This window comes from Nyctereutes procyonoides, unplaced genomic scaffold, assembly GCF_905146905.1.
Source record: "Nyctereutes procyonoides isolate TBG_1078 unplaced genomic scaffold, NYPRO_anot_genome, whole genome shotgun sequence".
NCBI classification, from domain to species: Eukaryota; Metazoa; Chordata; class Mammalia; order Carnivora; family Canidae; genus Nyctereutes; species Nyctereutes procyonoides.
Window position 1 is genome coordinate 37,771,242 of NW_026575142.1, and position 23,408 is coordinate 37,794,649.

General features: G+C 42.6%; 1 protein-coding gene across 1 annotated transcript in view; it reads right to left on the minus strand.

Annotated features, from left to right (window-relative positions):
- The window catches only part of ADCY2 (adenylate cyclase 2), a 385,343-nt gene that overhangs the window by 271,636 nt on the left and 90,299 nt on the right, over positions 1–23,408 (minus strand). Inside the window, exon 3 of the mRNA XM_055308552.1 lies at positions 4,095–4,256. Coding sequence (XP_055164527.1) covers positions 4,095–4,256 — 162 coding nt within the window. The remainder of the gene's footprint in view (positions 1–4,094; positions 4,257–23,408) is intronic.

Sequence of the window (23,408 nt, forward strand, 5' to 3'; positions counted from 1 at the left end):
AGTCACCAAGGCGCCCCTTCCTTCTCTCCTGAATAACTCAGTCCACAGCCATCAGGCAGAGCAAGGACCATCTGCACCTACAGGGAGCCAGGGAGGCTGGCTTCGCCCACAGTGATACAACTGGGCTGGGACCCAAGAATGTCTACAATGGGGAAATCACAGAGGACAGAGCCCCAGCTTGGGGAGGGGACACCCCCACATGGATGGAGTGACAGACCCTGGTCCAGAGAAGGAGGGCATGTGTAACCGGAAGGGAATTTGGGCCAAGTGAGAAGGCACCTTTGTGGCGGTAGGGGTGGGAACTGAAATAGGAGACTGGTTATATCCTGGGATGGATCAAGTAAGTAAATACATCAAGGATCATGGGAACTAAACTGTTTTCACTATTGGCCCTGCAGTCACAATGGAAAGGCGGGGGGAGAATTGGCATGGAACCCATGGCGGGTTCGAAATACCAGCGTGAAGTCATAAGGATATATAAAAGTAGATGTAGGTGTAGATGTGTGTGCGCCTTGCCTTGGAGTAATGACAACCCAGTGGGAATAAAAAGACCTACAGCCCAGACCCTGTTTCTAAGTGCCATTCATCACTAAAAAGAACCAGGGCTCCTTAGAGAGATGATGGATTTTAGGGCCAGGGCAGGCAGACATGAAATGAGCCTGGAACATCTTGTTTTGGCAGAGAGCAAGCAAGTTCTCCAAGAGAGAGGGAGACACACCAAAAACGGTATAGCAGCTAGCTTGAAGGGGTGCTCACTGGCCACATCTGAGCCTGTATTAGGTGTCAAAACAAACAATGATGGTCACAGCTTCTAATCCATTGTACAGAACAGGGAAATGCAAGATGGTGTGGACATCAACAAGGAAATAAAACAGGATATTTGCCTGGTTTCAAAGTACCTCTCCACAAAATGTCTTAATTACAAAGAGTAAATCCAAAGTGCAACAGCCTGGTCGACCGCGCCATCACACTAATGACCAGCATAAATCATGAGAACATGACCAAACGTGATGAGAACATGCCATCACTTCTGTGATGCTGGACAAGGATGCATAACCCCTAGGGGGGGGGAAAAAAGCTCTGTACTAGGTTTGGAAACTTACTGGTAGGTCTGTGATTGTTTCCAAATAAAAGTCAAAAAATGGGTTAGGAATGATACTTTATGTTTAAATGCATTAAAAATTATCATTCATGATTTTCAGTTATTAACTAAATTTCCTCAGCTAGGTGATATAGCATAGCCTGAGACTGAACTCTACTTCGAGTTAAATGCTGGGAAAATAAATTTCCTGAGAACAATGAACTCTGTTAATCAACAGAGAAGGGAATAGGGTTTTCTATGACATCAACACCTTGGTTAATAGAGAAACGTTATATGCTATCGACAGATTGCCAATGTTCAAAAAATAAAGTGAAACAAAAATTCTTAATATGGATCCATGCTAAACAAAAATGTATGACTTGGAAGGCAGGGTGATATTGATCATCACCCACAGGCAACCCTCTTCATATGAAACCGACATCCTTTATTTTAAACAATTTTGCTTTAAACAATTAAACTGCAGGAATATAACCACCCAATCTGTAGCATTCTAATGTATGCACATGGTTCATATTCAGAACTCAATGGGGGTCCTGCATGGCTCAGTCAGTTTGGACTCTTGATTTTGGCTCAGGTCATGATCTCAGGATTATGAGATCAGATAAGATAAGGCAAATAGAACTCAGTGCACATCACATCACAAACCAGAGATATTTACAGGTTTGATGCCCTACAGCCTATAGTGGCCAAAGGTATCTAGAGCTGTTTAACCTCATTACCCTGACATTTACCAATGGACCTTCCATTTTAAATCTATCAGTATCTCCTGGTTCTTGGAATCATTGTGAACTTACTTCTGAAGAAAGGAAACCTGCCATTCTGTGCTTCTGCTCCTTTCAATGTTATTCTCCTATGAAATCATTGGGAAGGAAAAGCTTTTCTTCTTTCTGCTATTACAGAAGTTTCCCATCTCTTGCTGCCCACTGATAAGAATTGTTTTTCTGGGCAGCCCGGGTGGCTCAGTGGTTTAGCGCTGCCTTCAGCCCAGGGCCTGATCCTGGAGACCTGGGATCAAGTACCACATTGGGCTCCCTGCATGGAGCCTGCTTCTCCCTTTGCCTGTGTCTCTGCCTCTCTCTCTCTCTCTCTCTCTCTCTCTCTCTCGCTCTCTCTCTCTGTTTCTTATGAATGAGTAGATAAAATCTTTAAAAAAAAAAGAATTGCTTTTCTTTGTGTGTTTTGAAAATTGAGTAATTAAATAAGATTACATTCTTTCCCATTTTTTTTAACTAATGGAAGAAAATAAAAATGCTTTAAAAAAAAAAAAAGACCAAAATCACTACAGTATGTAATGACCTAGAATACACCAGAGTCTTTACAAAGCACTTATTTTTTACCCTTTTTCTTTTTTTTAAACCCTATTTAATCCTTACAGGCATGTATCTTAAACCTTATTTCCCAGATAGCTTTTTCTATTACACCTGTCCTGCAGGCACTGTATTCATGAAGGGGCAAAGGTACGACACGTTCAAGGGATGTGCTCTAGGGGAACCTAAAACCATGGTTGGGAGTCCTGAAAATGTGCTCAAGTGCCCTGATGCCTGGATGATAAGAACTTTCCTGCAGTGATTTTCACACTGTCAGCTGGGGGAGCAGATTATACGTACTCCTTCCTCCTGCAAAAACACACACACCACCCAGGCCCCATTATGGGAAGAGTGGAAAAGTGAATTTACGGGAGAAAGGAGAAATGTCCCATAAATATCTTCAAGGGAAGCTCTGCAATGCAGCAGAGGGAAGCCAAGCTGGGGCAGAGCTCCTATAAAAAGGAACATGTTCCCCACCTCTTCCCAGGCACAGCTGGATTGTTTCTTCTTTTCAGAAAACACCACCTTCCTGCTTTCGTTTGATTAGTTACTGACTGGTCTCCATCTGCATCTTGGGGGCTGCAGGCTCCTGGGCTCAGCCACAAGGACTCACTTTCCTCCACACCGGGGCCAGCCCGTGTGACCCTGCAGCCCACTGTGCAGAATCGGGGCCAGTGCTCTTATGCTTGCTCGGTGCCAACAAAGGATGTCTCACAAATGCAGGTCTTTCGGGCCATTCTGAGCGCTCCTCTGTTATGAGCTCTAGAAGAGAAGTCTTGAGAAAAGGGATCCGCAGAAAGCTTTCCAATTCAGAGGGATTACTAGACACCCAAGGATAAGCCTCCAGTTCCCTTTCAAGTTCCCAAATAAAACATTCCATCAACTGAATGACAAACCATTTTCTCCGACCTCACAGGGCTCATGTGACCCACATCTAAAATCCCCTTTTCAATGGCAGTGTTGTTCCTAATCAATTCCGTCAGTGCCTCCTGCGTTTTACACCATGGCTGCATTTCTTACATCTAATTCTAACAGAGCGAAATCAAACATACCTGTTCCAGGTAATAAAAAGAAACTTAGGAGTAACTCCAAGCCACTGACCCTCATGTTTATGGATGTACGTAGCAGGATATCAAATCACTTTTTAAATGCTTTTAGCTAATTAAATACAATGGCTTCTTTGAAATGTCATTTATTAGTAAAGCTAAATTTTCTGTCGAAGCATTTCAGAAGACCTTTTTAATGCCATGGACCTGACAGGAGATTAAGAAATGGAGAAATCTTTTCTCCTCCATAAAGAAGGGGTTTTGGATATCAAGGTGGAGAGAGGCGGAGGAGAATTAGGAGTTTAATTGTGCAAGCTATTTTCACTCTAAAAATAAGAGTGCTAAATTCTAATGCACAGTAAGAACAGCTTGTAGGCCTCACAATCATACTACCATTCAGCAATCAGCAAAATGGAACCACCGTTTCTAATTTCTCCCAACGCTGATTGCTAAGCGTTGATTCCACGGATGGAGGCGGGGTGTGGCTGGCCACCCACCAGAAACGCTCCAGTCCACATGGGCGAGCAGAACTCCGGCACCCGCCAGGTACCGACAGTCACGCCCTGAACCAGCACACGGCACCTCCAGCAGCCCGGGTGGGATGGTGAGGGCCGGCCGGCAGAGGCGAGGTGCACCCACCTGCCAGACCAGGTGCTCCTTGGCCCCCGGCGTCGCGGACAGGCAGACGCTCAGCACGATGGTGTGGGAGGCGGAGGTGAGCACGCTGGCGATGATGGCATCTCGCATGTTGAAGGGCAGCATGGTGTACACCACGAAGATGATGAAGAGGAAGAATGACACCTATGGGAGAAGAACACGGAGAGTCACAGAGAGTCCCCATTCCCCAGGGCATCCCCTCTCCTTCCCAGGAAACGCTGCACAAAACACCTCAAATGGCACCCACTTAGTGGATTATGATAAAACAGGACGGCACGTTCAAACAAACCCAGTGGATTACAATGAAGGACTAACTACTGGGAGGGAGAAAAACTGTCCTTGTTCAAAATTTGGGGATGGCCAGTTTTGATACCCAGACCATTGCAGACATTAGCGTTTTCTGGATCTGGAGGCAGAGCTGGTTCTAAACTCCCCGGGTTCAGTGTCCGTGCTTTAGCACGCATGGATTCCTGAGTGACGTCTCACACTGTTTCCGGAGACTCGGAGACTCGTGGAGGATGGACAGGTGTTGCCGGAGGGTTTGGGGGGGGTGAGGGGGGAACAGCTGGGCAAAGTAGAAATAGTGTGGCCATGTAACAAACAAAAATCAAACAGCTTAGCTGATGGTTTGGCTGTTACAAAATTACATAGTTTGCCAGTTTCTCAAAAAGTGAAACTCACAACTACCATATGACCCAGCCGTATGGGTCAAAATATGTCCTCACATAGTGAAAACAGGTAACCTCAATACATGCATACACATGCTCGTAATAGCACTACTCTCAATTGGCAAAAGGTGGAAATGACACGAATGTCCGCCAGTGGAGGAATGGATAGAGAGCCTGTGGCCACCCAGGTAGTGCAATACTGGCCAGCCAGAATAATGAAGTACGGATGCCTGCTTTAACAGAGGAACCTCTAAAACATTATGCCAAGTGAATGCAGCTAGAGCAAAAGACCCCATATCATAGGGTGCCATCTCTGTGAGCTATCTAGAATAAGTAAATCTACAGAGAGAGAAAGCAAATTAGAGGTTGGCAGGGGCTGTATAGGGAAGTGGGAAGTAACTACTCAGTAGGGGCAGCGTTCCCCTTCAGGTGATGACAAACATTCCGGAACTGGATGCAGGTGTTCGTTGCACAACACTGCAAATGTACTAAATGCCACCCAATTCTTCCTTCTAAAATGGCTAATTTATGTTATGTGAATGTCACCTCAATAAAAAAAAAATATGAAAGCTCAGAGAAAGATTTGGAATGGAAAGTGGTTTAGTAGGTAATAAAACAGACCGTTTTCATTACAAAAGAAGCAGAGACGGAAGAACATGAAGCAGGAAGATAGAGTGAGAAATCAAGTGGGAAAAAGAGCCGAGGTCAGGGAAACAGAAGAGCGGCATCTGGTGCGCCCTGCCTCACAACTCTTCACCCAAGAACAGAAGTGAAGCTAAGGGGAGAAGAGCTTGCCCCAAATTCAGAGTGATCTGTGCTACGAAAAGAACCCCAAATCCCAGCACGGCTGGAAGGATGAGGAGACACTGCGCCAGTTCTTCTGCAGTGAGTTGGGATATATGTTCATGAGGACATGGGTAAAAGGCTCTGCTCCCAGAAGATCTGAAGAGAACGAGGCCCAGGAGGGCACCAGACTCATTCTGGTTCCCCCACCTGTATAGACACGGAGGTCTGCATGGCATATCACCGATCCAGAGAAATGGGGAACTTGGCCAGTATTTCCCAAGTAGTCACTATCAAAGCCCAAATTAGATCCCACAGGTTTAACTCTTCCATGTGTTCTTGGTAAAGAGTTTGCAGTATTTCTCTCCCTTGATAGAAATTTCATGAAGCTAAGGTCTAACAGAAGACACAAGTGCCCACGAACCACGTCTACAAGTCTGACATGGAAAGACAGCAAGCTCTCTTCCTTCCTGCCAAGACAATCATGGAAAGCACTCAACATCTTGGCTCAGATATTGAGTTCTTTCAGTAGGTGGGACCAAGTTTTAATCATCATTACAAACTTTAATCATCATTACAAAATTACTAATGTTTCAAAGATAGACTCATCTTTCCTTCATTTCTACATATTTCACTTTCAGTTTATATTTATAGCGTGAGTTATGGTAAATAATAACATACAACAATGAATATTTAGCAAAATTATCAGAGAAAAGTTATACTAAATACGGACACACTATGAGCTAAAACAGATATTTCACTGAGAAGCAGGGTTTCTCAACCTCAACACTACTGACATTTGGGGCTAGATACTTCTTTGCGATGGGCACTGTCCTGTGCAGTGGAGGATGTGTAGAAACATTCTTGGCCTTCACCCAGTAGACACCATTGACATTCCCCTTTTCAAAGTTGTGACAACTGCTGAAAATGTCTACCGACTTTGTCAAATATTTCCTAGGGGGTAAGATCACCTTGGCTGGCAGCCACTAAACCAGAGAAAAAGTTTCTTTTAGGAATGTGAATGAGATAAACAATTATTGCACAGTCATGGCTTATTGAGAAAGTTAAATTGACTTTGGAATCCCTAATATCCACCAAATATTTTCAATTAAGACATTTATTTCTATACACAGCATTAATGCAAAATCCTATATCCAACACGAAGTATTAAACAAATATTTTCAGGTATAAGAACCTACAATTACAAAAAAGAGCCTCTCTCTTACAACTACGTATTTTTCTTCTTTTTTTTTTAATTTTTTTTTCGTATTTTTCTTCTAATGCAAAAACCTGTAGCAGTTCTTTGAAATTATCATAACTTTTCAACAGCTTAATTTTGGACAGCTTTAAAACTCTCACATTACTTCAATTACTATACACTTCCACAGACAATTTGAGCTTTGAAAAGGCAGCACGTGGAAGGCTTATCTGCAGTAACCAAATGAAGAATAGACATTCTGTTTTCCAAATACAGTTGCTCCTGCTAAGTGTTCATTTTTAGACAACAAAATGAAATTTTTAAAGGTCAATTAAGCAAGTTGTATTAAATCAAGTTTTGAATTTTAGTGGCAACATTTCAGGAGCTCAGCTCGGGGAGCCTGGGGATCACTCCGCAGGCTGGAAAGAAGAAAGTCAAGTGTGGTTTCAAGTCCCACAGGGGGAACAGTCTTTACTTCTTATTATTCCCAGAAGGCTCTCTTTATTTATTTATTTATTTATTTATTTATTTATTTATTTATTTATTTTTTGCCTTCTTTCCAAAGCAATTTCAAATAGGGCCATATGTAAAACCGAAATGGATTTGGCACATGTAAAGAATGTGTGGGTTAAAATCTCCAAAAAGGCAAATGCAGGCATTTGGGTTTCCATGTTACCATGGGGACATTTCCAAGACTGAGATTCCCCTTATATGTATCTCTGTCCAGAGGCTGAAGAAAGAGTAGCCACTGATCTGATGACTGAGACCCTGCCCAGAACCCTGGATTAGTACAATATCTGAAGTGGCACCCATCCCAATAAAACCATTTGAAGTGTTTCTCTGAACTTAGCCTGCCATTTGCCTTTTATAAGACATACACATCATCCCACTGGTCTACTTGAACCTCAAGCTCTATAACTTTTTTTTTTTTTTAAGATTTTATCTATTTTAGAGTGAGACAGTGAAAGAGAGCCCACATGAGTGTGGGGTGGGGGAGGGGTAGGAGGAGAGGGAGAAAGAATCCCAAGCAGACTCCCCGCTGAGTGCAGAGCCTGAAGTGGGGCTGTATCTCACAATCCTGGACTCATGACCTGAGCTGAAATACAGATTTGGACACCCAACCAACCGAGCTACCCAGGCACATCTGCCCCATAACTTTCAAACAAAGTAAGAGCTTCTTTTTTTATGTTCTTAACCCTACTCTTCCCAGCAGGGTAAGGCAATTCTACCCATGATGTCTTCATCCCCAACAACCCAGGTGCAAACGTTTACACCTCACCTTTGACGATTCTTCACATCCACACTCAAAAACAATGTCTTCTTACTTTAGGATTCGAGTGAACTGCATCTGTTTGTCTACTCCTCTCCCCTTTTACTTCCACTAGGCTGGCTCATTCCTCTTCCATATGTTAAGAAACATGCTTCCATGCTTTTCTCTCACTCCTTCTTCTCCCCATTCCCCCAATAAGGGGACCTCGTTTTTGCCCATTCCACCCCATTCTCCATGCTTCTGGTAATCACTAGGACTCATTACCAAATATTTCTAACTTTCTTCCTTCTGGGAACGTAGTACCAATGCATTGAGTATTTTCTTCTAAGTCAGATGAGGCCATATGACTCACTTTGACAAATGCAGTGTGGGTAGGAGTCACAGGTGTCTTTTGCGTGGAAATTAGTGCACAACTTACCAAGCCCTCTCCCCTCTCTGGCAATCATGGAAACATGACATCTGGGCTTCTTCCAGTCTTGGTCTCAAGTGAGGGGTAGACTCCCTCAGAGGACCCACATGGACCTGTGTTCATTTGAATGAGCCCAAATCCTTTGTAGCGGTAAACCCCTGGGATCCCAAGCACAGCTTAGGTGGTCCTGACTGACACTGAGCTCATACATACACACATATGTACATTCGTGCCTGCACACACACATGCACACTATAACATGGGTTTTATTGATGGATAAATTAGATGCTTTTATATGCACTACTCTGTAATTTGCTATTTATCACTGAATTACACATCACGGGCATCTTTCCAAGATATAATGTGAATATATGATTTACTTTTCACCAATTACAGAATATTCCATAGCAATGGATGCACCAGATAACTCAGCATTTCCTTATACTAATGATCATTCATGGCAAGATAGGAGTACCTTATCCAACTGCTGTCATATTCTCACGGATATCCCTTTCTCCAACATTCTCCTTTCCCTAATCCAGCCAACATACAGCTGCTGGATTCGTTATTCTGAATGCACAGGTTGAATTAGTTGCTTTCCTGAATGAACATTTCCTCTGGCCTACCCCTGTGCTCAGAAGTCTTCTCTTGAAGGGTTTTCATGATCACAGAGTAAAGTGGAAATCGCACAGCCTGGAGGTCAAGACTCTCCTCAGACAGGCCTCTCCACTCACACCCATACCCTGTTCTGGAAGCACTTCTGCTCCAGCCAGCCCAGGGCATCCCTGTGAGCAGGGGGCACTCCCCACCAGGTCGGCCACTGTCTACCCTTAGAATATACTCATTCCTCTTCTTGGCTTCTTGAAATCTCACCTCTTTCCAGACCCACCTCAAATACAAATCCTTATCATCTCTACACCAATGCTCTCCAGCTGGCCTCCCAGCTCATTCACAGTACACTCCCAGGTCCTGGCAGTGGCCTACCAGTAGCCTCCTGGCCACCTCCCCTCCACTCTGCCCACTCGCTTCTTCCCCATGATCTGGCCTTCATAGACATTTCTGGGGCCTGCCAGGTGGTCTGTCCTGGGTGCTCTGCCCGCAGACTCCTGCCTGGCTTCCCCCTCTGCACTCAGGTCTCTGCTCATTATTACACTTTTAAGCAACTCTGCTCTTCTGGAGGGCACAAATCAAATCACAGTATCAAGATTATGCTACAGGGGTGCCTCAGTGGGTCAGTCAGTTGGGTATCTGCCTTTGGCTTGGATCATGGTCTCAAGGTCCTGGAACTGAGACCCATGTCAGACTCCCTGCTTGGTGGGGAGTCTGCTTCTCCCTCTCTCTACACCCACTTGTGCTCTCTGCTCTTTCTCATGCTCTCTCTCTAAAAAGAATAGTTTTTTTAAAAAAAGATTATGCTGTAGGTCAGAATTTAGATCTCAAGTATTTTCCATCCACTTTACATCTCATGCTCCGTTCCCACCTGAGAGATAAAGAATAAGCATCCACAACATCAAGCAACATCAAGTTTATGAATCACAAATATTTTATAAAAATCATTTTTAAACTTTTTTAAACAGAAAATCTCCACAAATGTGGAGAAGAGATGAGGTATCACTCATGCAAGGGTAGGATGGACACAGAAATGGTCCTAACCTGACTCTCTACATAAATCTGGTCTTTCACAGCCCAGGTCTCTGTACAGTCTGGACTTTCAGAGTGTAATTCACATGTGTTTCAGAGTTCAATGGCAAGCAAAATGTTCCCAGACATGGCAACAGTAGCTGAAAAGATGAAGCCCCTAGTTTTTCCTTCCCAGTGGTACCCCAGCTCTCATGAAGCTCTGTTGTCTATTCCAATCTCCCGGAGAATGCATAAGCAAGCACAATCAGCAAGATGATCAGGATTACTTATGTAAATCGCCACAATTCTGTTGAGAATACACCATCAGAGAAATATTTTCTATTTTTTATGCTAATAATGTTAAGAGAAATAACATCTCAGTGAATGTAAGTATTTTATAATGAGAAGCTGAGCTCCTCAAATCATTTTTCTCTCCAACAAATCTCTGAGAAATAAAAAAATAGCACGGCGTTTAAAGTAGTAGTTTAATTTTCAAAGAGAGAGATTTTACTAAAAAACATAGGAATTATACCTTTTTGAAAAAGCATGAATTGTAGTTCTTTGAACATTGCATCTTGTTTTAGAATATAACTAGAAATGCCAAAGTTTAGTAAAAATTGCCAAACGAAAAGAGAGAATTCTTGAATATGGGGATCTAATTGAGCATTCTGAAAGTAAATTCTACATTTGAATAAAAAATTTCTTTTTGAATGTTACTTCCATCTCAAAGGATTGCTGGCTTTGAGAACATCTATACCACTTACTAATTAGAAGCATTTACATGTTCTTCTAGAAACAACTAGAAAGATATTTAGCCAGAAATGTACTTTAACTTTTTTTAAGTTATTATTTAAATTCCAGTATAGTTAACATACAGTGTAATATTAATTTCAGATGTAAAATATACTGATTCAACACTTCCCATACATCAACAGGTGCTGTGCTCATCACGACAGGTGCACTCCTTCCTCCCCATCACTATTTCCCCCATCCTGTCACCTGCTCCTCTCTGGTAACCAGCAGTGTGTTGTCATTAGTTCAGAATCTGTTCCTTGGTTTGTTTCTCTCTCTTTTCCTTTGCTGATTTGTGGATGTGCAAAATGATACTTACCCTTTTATTTAGATCAGCATTTTCTTACCATGTTCATTGACTGTACTTTCTATGAGGATTGCTTTGAGTCACTGTTACATTTCCTAGTACAAATTTCACTACTGTATAAACAGTCTCTTCTTTAATTGGGGACCCTCAAGCCACACTGATGTTTAGTGAAGCCATCAGAGTACATCCAGTTTCTATGGATGTCTATGATTACCCTCTTTCTTAGGTTTATCTTCTTTCCCTTTCCCCTCTTTCTTTCCCAGGTCCCCCCAGTGGGGAAGGGTGTGTACCTGCACATCTGTACCTATATCTATGTGCATGCATACATACATATAGAGAAACAAACTGGTATACATACACACACATACATGTACGTAACTCCTGTGTGTGTGGTAGATATGCATGCATGACTGGACTTTGGTGGACCCATATATGCCATCCCACCAAAATCCCATCACACTTCAGCTCAGGTGTCAGTAAAGAAGCTACATCTCCCCAGCTTAAGACAGGCTTTCCCACAAGAACAAACCAAGCGAAGGACTGCCTGGCTCTGCCCCACAGAAGGGGGTCTAGATCCCAGACTCAGGTATAATTCAGCACAGTTCATGTCATGGATGCTTCCAGATGCTTCTGGAACTTTCTCAGCTTCCATTCGCTTTTTGCTCTGGCTTCTCCAGGCCTCACAAGAGTTGATGTGGGGCTCTAGGCTGAGTCCACTGGCTCAGTTCTAGGATTTAACTCTGAATTTCATGCTTGTGCACCATAGTGGATTATGCAAACATAAGAGCCAAACTGTCATTAGTACTATTTACAGGAATGCATTACAGTGACTCTGGATTATCAAAACAGGCCTCAGGCATGTGGGTGCAATTCTCATCACACATATTTCATCTATTTCCCCAACCTCCAACGCTTGTCCGCATATTCTTTCCCATCTCATCAAATGAACCTCTGGCCCCATACCCAGGAGCTATTCTTAATAGTTTTCTCTTCCTCATGCTCTTGATCTTTAGAAGACATGCTGAATCCACCTATCCCTTTCCATCTGTGGCTGCAACTCTAGCCCAAGTCACATGATCAATCGATCACCTTTGGATTCCTGTAACATCATCCTGAATGCCCTCTCTGCTTACACTACTGTTCCCTAGAATGAATTTTCCACACAGAGGTTAAAGTGATTCTTTTAAAAATTGAGATATAATTCATATATAACGTGTGAGCTTACAGTATACAACATGTTGATGAGATACTTTTACGTATTATAATACGGTTACCACTTCTGGGTATATATAACTCCATAGGAAATGAAGACCAGATACTGAAAACTCCCAAGTTCATTGCAGCACTATCCACAATACCAAGATCTGGAAACAACCTAAGTGTCCATCAATGGATGAATGGATAAAGATAAATGTACATACATACACACACACCTACACAATGGAATATTATTCACACACCATGAGAAAAACTTTTGCAATTAAGATAGATGGACCTTGAAAGCATTATGCTAAATGAAAGAAGTTTGAAAGAAAAAGACACTGATGATTGACTTATACATGACTTATACATGACACCATTTAGAGGCAGAAGCTAAAAATCCCAAACTTGTACAAACAATAGAATAGTGGTTAGGATGGTGGGTAAATGCGGAGATCTTTGTCAAAGGGTACAAACTTGCAGCTGGAAGAAGTTCTGGGGATCAAAAGCACAACAGTGACTGAATAACAATACTGTACTATAGACCTCAAAGTTGCTACAAAATCAGATTTTAAATGTTTTCCCCACAAAACAGGAATTATAATCATGGGACATGATGCAGCTGTTAGCTAACATGTCATGGTAACCAAAGTGATCTTTTAGCACATTAAAAACGCATGTAATACCCCATTTGTGTATATCCTGCCATTGGCTTTCTGTAACATTGGGCAAGTATGCAAAGTCTCCATCATGCCAATAAGTTCTATCTGGCTGACACCTCCAATCTCATATCTCACCAACTCCCATCACCCACATCCACAGTCCCTCCATACTGGCCTTCTCCCTGGTCCCTGAACCTCAGGGCCTTTGCACTTTCTGTTCTTCTGCCCCAAGAGTCTTTTGTTGGCTGGCTTCTTCCTGTCATTTAGGGTTTAAAACTCAAACACCACCTCTCCAGAGAGAATCCACTGATCCCTCTATCTAAAATATCACCCCATTCATTCTCTAGCTAATCACCTTGCTTTAAATTGTTTGTATCATTCTTGGAATTGGAATAGTTATGTTTATATTTTTCTAATCGTTATCTTCTGTCTTCCCCCACATAAATATGGAGACAAGGGCCCTGCATGGACGATGGTTCCCTACAACTGAGAACAGTACCTGTCCCATAAACAACCTCAACGAATATTTGCAGAAGGAAGGAATAAAACATTCCAGGTGCAGTGACACATGAAAGCTGAGGGCAGGGGAGTCCAAGGCAGCTGACGGATGACAAGCGTGTGCTTCCTGGGGTGTAACTCAAAGGTGCTCTGCAGACACACATTAATCCTCACAGCCATGTGGCGGCACACCAGAGAACACTCCTTTCCATTCCAGCTAATCTCAAGCCCTGATCAGTCACAAAGGTAACGCAGTAGCAGAGTATCACAGCTACATACTCTTCATTAAAAGACCCACAAATGCTGTCAGTAATGAAAATTTTTTTTTCTTTTTTTTTATGATAGTCACAGAGAGAGACAGAGAGAGAGGCAGAGACGTAGGCAGAGGAAGAAGCAGGTTCCATGCACCGGGAGCCCGATGTGGGATTCGATCCCAGGTCTCCAGGATCATGCCCTGGGCCAAAGGCAGGCGCCAAACCGCTGCGCCACCCAGGGATCCCCTACTGTCAGTAATTAAAACCATTTTATCTTTTTATTTCAATTAGCCAACATTTAGTACATCATTGGTTTCAGATGTGGGGCTCAGTAATTCATCAGATGCATATAACACCCAGAGCTCAACACATCACGGGCCCTCCTTCAAGCCCATCACCCAGTGACCCCATCTCCCTGCCCACCTCTCTTCCAATAACCCTCAGATTGTTTCCCAGAGTTCTCATGATTTGTCTCCCTCTCTGATGACTTCTCATTCAGTTTTCCCTCCCTTCCCTTATGATCCTCTGCATAGTTTCTTATATTCCACATATGAGTAAAACCAGATGATAATTGTCCTTCTCCGATTGACTTGTTTCACTCAGCATAATACTCTCCAGCTACATCCATGTTGATGTAAATGGTAGATATGCATCCTTTCTGATGGCTGAGTAATATTCCATTGTATATAAAGACCACATCTTCTTTATCTATTCATCTGTCGAAGGACATCTCAGCTCCTTCCACAGTTTGGCTGTTGTGGACACTGCTCCTGTGAACATCGGGGTGCAGGTGCCCCTTTGTTTCACTGCATCTGTATCTTTGGGGTAAATCCCCATTAGTGCAATTGCTGGGTCACAGGGCAGCTCTACTGTTAACTTTTTGAGGAGCCTCCACACAGTTTTCCAGAGTGGCTGCACCAGTTCACATTCCCACCAACAGTGCAGGATGGCTCCCCTTTCTCCACATCCTCTCCAACATTTGTTGTTTCCTGACTTAATTTTAGCCATTCTGACTGGTGTGAGGTGGTATCTCATTGTGGTTTTGATTTGTATTTCCCTGATGGCAAGTGATGTGGAGCATTTTTTAGAGCAAGTAATGAAAATTAAACCCACTTACTACTGCCAACCATGTGCCCTGAGTTCGCTAGCCTGCAGGTGTCTGATGACAGCTGCCTGGGTATGTGCGTCATCTTTCTCCCTTCTCTCCAGTTCATTCTTTGTCCAGGCTGACTAGTCATGAGGGTGTCAGAGACGCAGGCCTCCTCTGCACTTCCTGGCATCTTCTGGACCAAAAGGGACCCTGAATCGTCCTTTGCTTTGTGGAGTTCACATGTCTGCTATGCCAAGTGTGGGCCTCACACCTGGACCCCGCCTCACCTGGGAGTGTGTTAGAAATACACTCTAGGGTCCTGCCCTGTGTTTATGGATTTGATGCTCTACTGTAATCCCGTTCCCAGGTGATACGTGTGGGGTCCACCTGGATCCAAAAGGTTGTCAGTGGGTTCAATGGTCAGTCACTCCCAATTAGGTGGCGATCATGGTGGGGAATTTCCAATATTCTGATCAGATAGATCCATGGGACATGAGAAATATATTCCCTTCTGCCACAGGGTTCTCTTCAAAGTCTAGTGCTAAACAGACACTGAGTTCATCAACAAGGCAGTGAATGATGACGAGTAATTATTCATCTTTGACCCAGTCAAAGACCCATTTCATTTGGGAGCTGACCTTCATTCCAAGCAATTTCAAGTGTCTTAAGAAGAGACCCATTTGATTTTAAAATAAATACCAGGTTTAAAAAAATCATTTATTTCCAGCGTCATTTCTACTACATGAGCAAAAAGGACCAGCTCAACCATCACGGACAGCCTGGAGCACATCACATGTCTTCCTCTGTGCGGTCACCACACCATTCTGCTGTGACCACTGTGCTGACAGGGAGCCCTGGTGACCCAGCAGAAAAGCGAATTGTCCACGTGAGTCCTCAAACAGTATCTCTTGTTCAATATCTGAGAAGTTCAAGTAGAACCTCATCTTTCTTAAAACGAAAAACATATTTAGAAGTTTTTGGAAATTGATGTTCCTATTCGAAAACATCCTTTATGACCATAATTCAGAATAAAACGCGAGGAAAACCTCGATGACTTGATAATAAAAGAGGTTACATTTCCTCTATAGCCACGTTCAGCCAAGATGATTTCCCCAGCATCAACTCCCTCGTATAGAACGTGAAAACGTTTCTTTAAATGTTATGCTTTGAAGTGAAAGGCTACATATTATGCTCTTTGATGGAAAGCCTGGGCTGTGGAGAGTACTGATGAAATCATGAATCACCACGTACCTCCCATTCTTCTTGGGAAATGTTATTCAGACTTAGGGAGACTGAGGAATCAGAGGTGAAACAATGACTCTCACTGTGCCTTTTTTCATTTAAAATAAGTAGGAGGTAGATCATAAATTTTAAAACGCTTGAAAAAAAAATAGTAGGATGTAAAAACCTGAGGTCCTAAGGGAACAAAGACAGCTTATTGTCTCCCCAGCCTTCTGTCTGTTCAGAGCCCTGAGCAGTACTTAGTGGCAGGTAGTGACTGATGTGGCTCCCTTTCCTCCCTTTTTTCTTCCTTCTGGCTCCTTGTTTGGTTTGGGGTATCCATCGACCTGTATGTGCCATCTCCTTTACTTCACTCATCATTCATATGCACGTATCCCCCAGTATTTATTTTTGCTGTATAATATGCAAGGCATTTTATTACCTATTATGGAGAAAACACAAATCCTGTTCTTAAGACACTTGAATTGCTTGGAATGAAGATCAACTCTCAAGCTTGCCCATTTATTTTCCCTGTCTCCTACCCCCCACCCCATAGTCACATGATGACAGCAGAGTCTGTTTGCAAGTCTGATATGTTTAGAGTTAAAAATCGGGAAACTTTCCACCAGTGATTAGAAAACTACTGCGTCTGAATGTGGGTTACTTTCTGCATTGTGAAAGCATTTAAGTTGTGTCCCTTTGGGCCTGAAGAAACAGTATGGTGTTACCCCCTACATTCCCGTTTCCCAGAGCATCAATTCATATTTTGCAGACTGGTTTGGATAGTGATTCCTTGGCCAAGATAAAAATGAGAACACGAAGCATTTTTTAACATTCCTCAGCACAGTTTTCTAATGTACCAGATGGAGTGGAATATATGGAATATGTCCACAATTCTTTCTTCTCTCCTAGCTCTTGCCATGGAAATCAGCAGGTGGAGTATACATCCTTGGCTAACTGACTTTGGACTTGGCCATGCGACTCCCTTTGAGCAACGGAATATGGACTGACAGCATTCCAGTTCAGAACTGAGGCTTTAAAAGGCCTCAATTTACATTTCTGCCAGCCTCCTTGGAGTTTTGGTCTTCCATAATGAGAAGGCCATGGTCCAGAAAGACAACTCTTTCAAACAGGTCTGAGCTAAAGACACACACAGCAGACCTCTAGGGTTAAGAGACCAGACAAATTCAGCCAACCAGCAGACTGCTGAGTGTAGAATAGGAAATATGTTATTACTCCACGAGCCACTTGGACCTAGGGGTTGCTTGCTATTCAGCATTCAGAGGAGAAACCTAACTAATGCAATAATAATTAATATCAGAAGTGACCTGCTACTGAAATGACCTCCTTTGGGACTCCTGGGAGTTGTTATAGGGCTCCAACAAAACGTTAACTCATGGCAAAATAATTGGTAAGCATTGTTTCTAAGACAGTCACTTACCAGAATGTCCAGGCTTCTCAAAGTCTCCAAATTGCATAATAAAGTCTTTAGAAACAACAGAAGAAAGGAGAAAAAGTGGGTGTGTTGCCAGAAATATCTATGAGTATATAGAAAGAACATCATCTGACCTAAAATTGACATTTTATCAATTTCAATACCCATTACAAACAAGATTTATGGCAAGTCTTTTCTTATTTTACAATTGGGAAAATCAAGGTGCCGAAGGGTTGAGTATTTTGTCCAAAGCCCTAAGGTAGCATAAAAACAAGCCATAATCTTCTGCTAAAGCTAAAAAACAAAAAACAAAAACGAAAATATTATTCCGGCATATCCTACAGGTTAATGAAGCAATGTGAGGTGAGTGCCCCTCAGTGCATCAGGGTATTCATGTTATTCAAAATAAAAAGAACCTTAGGCACCCAGGTGGCTTGGTCAGTTGAGTGTCTGCCTTCGGCTCAGGTCAGAATCCCAGGGTCCTGGGATGGAGCCCCACATGCAGCTCCCTGCTCAGCGGGGAGCCTGTTTCTTCTTCCCCTTCTGCTGCTCCCCCTGTCTGTACTCTCTGTATGTCAAATAAATAAATAAAATGTTTAAAAAACAAAACAAAATAAAAGGAACTTTGAAAATCTATCTGCCCTACCCAAAACAGCTTGTTCCAACACAGGAGTCCCGTTTCTTACAAAAATTTTTTTCTCATCAAAGGCAAAGAAAAAGAATAGCAAGTTCATTTGGAAGTAATCAGGCAAAATAATGTTTAATAGAATGTGTCTACTTATTTTCTCTACTCACATGATCAGGAGAAATAATGTGCTCTTTGATGATTTTCTTAAGTCATGTTTTTCCAAAGGTGATAAACAGCCTTCTCCTTCCCAACCTTACAGTTTCACAAGTGACTCCCAAGAACATTTTCATCTCTCAACGGCTTCCCCTTGAAGTGGACCAGAAAGGCACAATCCCACCCTTCCTGCGAAGAACTTCCCGTCCCTCCACCCTGGCAAATTAATATGGAGCAGTCAGGAAGACTGCATCATAGATTTAACCTTTCTTGCTGCAATTACAGTCACTTCACTCTCATTACCACTCAGATTTAAATTATACAGCGCATTGCCATTAAATCAGGATTAGTATGTAGTCATGTTTAAAGACAAACAGTTACGGTGTGGGGTAGCCAGTGCTTATAAAACAGACAGTGACACACTTCTCTCAGTAATCTCAGGGATCCCTTAACAGAAGATAACCTGACAACTCTGAAAGAGCCCATCAATCAAAGTGAACATATACACTGGCTCCTTCTAAACCAGTTGTTTGGGCAGACATAACCGCAGCCATAATTCATGTTTATCTTTTTCTTTCTGTTCTTCTACTCTTACCTCCATCTCTGAAGGAAGTGGGAAGAGCAGATCCTCACTGTTTGTGTTCCCAGCATATACTAACTAACACAAGTATTGCATGTATGTTCTTAACCTTTCAATCACTGGCACATAGGTAGAAACACCTAAAAATCGCCTGCCATACTTCATGTGTCTGAAGAAGCTATGTTTTCCAGGGTACATAATCTTATTTTATTTGGGGGCTTGGGTTTTTTTTTTTGGGGGGGGGCATTCCTCCAGTTGTTTAGACACTTTATCAAGGGCTTGACACCCTAGCAGGCTGAACCTATGGCTAATGGACTGTGCCATATGCAAGTACTACCTTATTTCTATTTATGTAAAGGGGAATATTGTTGTATGAAATCTGAAAACAAGTATTACCACAATAACTGGTAGGCTACGTAGAAGAAACAGTGTCCTGGAAAATCACTTTGAATATCATCTCAAAAGAGCAAAGGAAAAAAGAAAATCCACAAAGTAAGGGCCTCATGAAAAAAAAAATTAAATGTCATATAAAAGTGCTTTTTATTTTATGTTCACTATTTTGGTCTTTATGAATATTCATGCCTACATTCTTTTGAAACATTATATTTATTTAATTTGAAAGGCCAGTTCTTCAGACAAGAAAAACTATGCAAGGAAAACGAATGAATTATTCATCCAAAAACAAATACTGTTTGGGGACTCCGTTTTATACTTGTGTAGTCAACATCTACATAAATCAGCATCCGGGGGAGCACTGTTTGTACAATGGGCCCTTAGTACAAAAAGACCCACCGAGTTCGAAATGCCTTTGTTTGCTTTTCTCTCTCATTCTGAAAGAGGAAAATCTCAAAGGGAAGAATGGATACCCTTAAGCTGTAAAAATGAATTATTTTAGTGTTTGCATTGGCTCAGTGGGGCTTTCAATTCTTGGATTACACAACTTCCCGCCATGGTATTCAACGCCAGCCCACTAGCACGATGGTCACCCAGATTCCTTATGTTCTTTTTTTTTTAAGATTTTATTTATTTATTCATGAGACGCACACACACACACAGAGGCAGAGAGACACAGGCAGAGGGAGAAGCAGGCTCTCTGGAGGGAGCCTGATATGGGACTCGATCCCAGGACCCCAGGATCATGCCCTGAGCCCAAGGCAGATAAATGCTCAACCACTGAGCCACCCAGGTGCTCCCGGATTCCCTATGTTCTTATGTTATATTGTACCAACAGCTCTCTGACATTTATATGGGACACTAGGGTTTGCACAGGACGTGGTCTTTCTAAGTATTACTTCAAAGCTTCAGGATTATTAAATTTGGGGCCTGTCACACTTTTCTGACATGTACCATGCTATTTAAAGAAACATGATTCCATCATTGGTATCATGAAAACCAGTAGCAAACTACACATCTTAGCAGGCTCTGTATTACTCTGAAGTCACTTCAAAGATAAGCAAGTACTGTACTTCCTGATGATGAACAATAATTATTTCTGAAGTGATAACTCCACTGTGACTACCCAAACATTAATAAGGATATGGAAATTCCCGTCCACATAGGTGGTATATTCTAGAGAGCAGTGCTAAGTAAACAAAAATGGGGAAGTCCATACTCTGGATGTTTTCACGGTTTTATCACTTTGAAAATGCACATGTTAAAACAGTCAAAGTAAGTTTTATTTAAAGAACTATCTGCTTCTAGATTCTGTAAAATTTCATATTTTGAGCTTTGGGCTCGGGTCCACTTCAGTCACATTTTTCTGTTGCTGGTTCATGATTGGCTTAAACTCTGTCACCTAGGAGTTGGATTCCTTGATCTCAGAGGCACCCATGGTCACACATGCAACATGCCTGGAAAAGCATGAAGATGGAGCTGCGTGAAGGGCCCAGAGTCATGCTGCCGAGGCCCACAATGCCTCCAGAAGCCTCGGAACTGAGACAGATCTTCACATAAAAGCACATCTATGTCAAGGGCACAGCCCAAACTTTGGCTAAACTTGCCTTCCACTGATTTTCTTATGGTTTACAAATGCCAGAGAAGGGCACACACAGGCAAAGTCAACCTGTGCTCAGGCCACTCTTCTAAAACACCCATATTTTTCTTCATGGTGTTCTCGCTCACTCCTTGAGATAGTATCACTGCCTTTTATAAATAGGTCAAATTATAACTGTTCTTCAAGGTTTGTCTTTATTCCATTGCTTGGTGGGGTGCACTCCTGTCTCGGTGCCCACATGCACACTTGTTCTTATACAGATGTGCTCTTTCCACCCCGGCTTCTGGGGGTTGGGACCACACTCCCCTTCATATTCATAATCATCAAACAGCCAACATAACGGTGACAGCCCTATGAGACAGTTATTTAAGGGATAAAGAAAGTGAGTCACGGAAACTCGAAGTGTGTCTGGTTTTGTCCTCTGCCTGGGAGGCAGCGGAGAGCAGATGCTACTCAGGAAGTACCACAGACGCCCAGAAAGGGGACAGCTTTATCCTGGGTAAGAATCCTCTAGGCAGAGAGGAAAATCCATACAAAATGATTCTGGTTTGTTGATTTCCAAGTACCAGGGATTGTTTCAATGGTGTCAAGCATGAAATATATTAGCATGTATTGGTAAAAGCCAGTTGAGAAGCACGGTCATTTACTCTTTTCCTGAAAAGCTTCTAAGAAGCTGCTAGGAAAATGAATGGGCAAATCATGACAGAAGAGGTGCCGTAAGACTGCGAATCCATAAAACATGAGCCCTCCACTGAACAGTCTCTAACGAGGTGATAAGCGAATGGCCTCCAAACTCAGTTTCCTGGATCTTTAGCCTCTCCAATAGCTTTCTGTGAACTGTATGGGCCACAGAGGCCGAAGCACCAGGCAGGAGTCAGAAGGAGAGAGAGTGATGCCTGGGGGAGGCTGCCCGAAGCCCAGGCCCTGGCCTGGCAACTGTAGGAACAGGAGGTCACCCAAGGTGGGAAAGGTGGCCTGAGACAATAGGCCCTTTCTTCCCTCTCTGTCCTGAGGGGAGGGATTGATGAGAACGCCCAGGGTAGGGGCTGCTGCCTGGCCCACCCTGGGGCTCTGGGGGGAAACAGACTCTGACATTGCCCTGCCTTAATGTGGGGGTTACCACAAAGTAAACAGCATAGTGTGGTTCAGCAGAAGGAGGGCAGATCAACTCCAGCATGCTGTGAGTGGTCTTGGGCAAAGGATGACTGGGTTGTTGTGTTTTGTTTTGTTTTTTTCTAATTATTATTGCTGGCTATCAAGAAATGTGAATTTAACCTCTGTTCTATAATCATATATACACATCAGAACCAGGGAGGGGCTTTTCATTCACCCACCAGCCTGGTCCTGTATCTGGGTACAGTTACAAATGTGGCTATTATGCCTGGCTTCCTCCCCTGGGTACACCCATCATGTTGAAGCAGGCAGTGTCCCATCCATTGAGGGGGATCCCCCAATATAGGAAGGGACTCTGTGCCTGACTAAGGCTAACATTTGGTGTGAAGTCCAAGTGTTACAATGCTAAGCCTGATGTCCCATGCCTCTCCCCTGCTCTGGGAATCTTCTAGCCAGAGGACTAATCCTCAGAGCTGGGGGGCAATCCAAGACTATTAGAGAGATTGGACCCACTCTGCTTTGAGCCCACTTTCAACCCTGCTTGGCCTTAAAGTCTAAAGCCAGCAAGGCCCACAGTCTCTTGGATTGCACTATTTTGTTTTTCTTTTGGAAGAGAATACAAGTTGTTTTATTCCTGGATGAAAGGAAAATACAACTCAATCCTCTCTGGGTGAGGTGGGGGGTAATAAATCTCTGCTCTGATGTCACCATCCTCCCTCAAAGTCTCTCAGCAGCTACTGCATTTCCTAATCATTATTCTTAGATTTTTATTTCACTTCAAAACTCTCAATTTCTTCTCAAACCAGATCATATTATTTAAAAACATACAATTTCAGTTGGCGTGCAAAAAGATCCATTCTTCTGAGCGAAAAGCACTGATATCTTAATGAAGTCATTTCTTTTGTTGAATAATAACACCATTTTATGGCGCAGAGTTCATTTTTTTGAAATTGTTCTGCATGCATCAGTGTTTCCCCTGAACTTGTACTGTGCATGCATGGATGGTCAGGACCCCCAGGGAATCCCTCAACCTTGATATCAACTCATACGTTCATTTCTTCACATGGAAGCAGATACAAGAGTTAAAGGAAACATCATGTCAAGATCCTCACCAGGAAGTCCCATAAGGGAAGAAAGTGAAGAAGCTCGCTTCTTTTTTAAAAAGATTTTATTTCAAATGTAGCTATTACTTGTGAATCAAAAATAAAGATGTTCAAAGTTTTCTACAAAAACATGCATAAAGGTAAAGTTTCTTTAAAGTAAATTTCTTAAATTTATCATTTCAACCATTACATCAGTCTCTCAACTAAATTAGACTATATACTTCATAAAAAAATATTCATTTACTAATTAAGCACATTTTGGTGATTTTCAAACAATACACTTCCACCTCAGCCCTCACATCAAGAATTTCTCCACGGA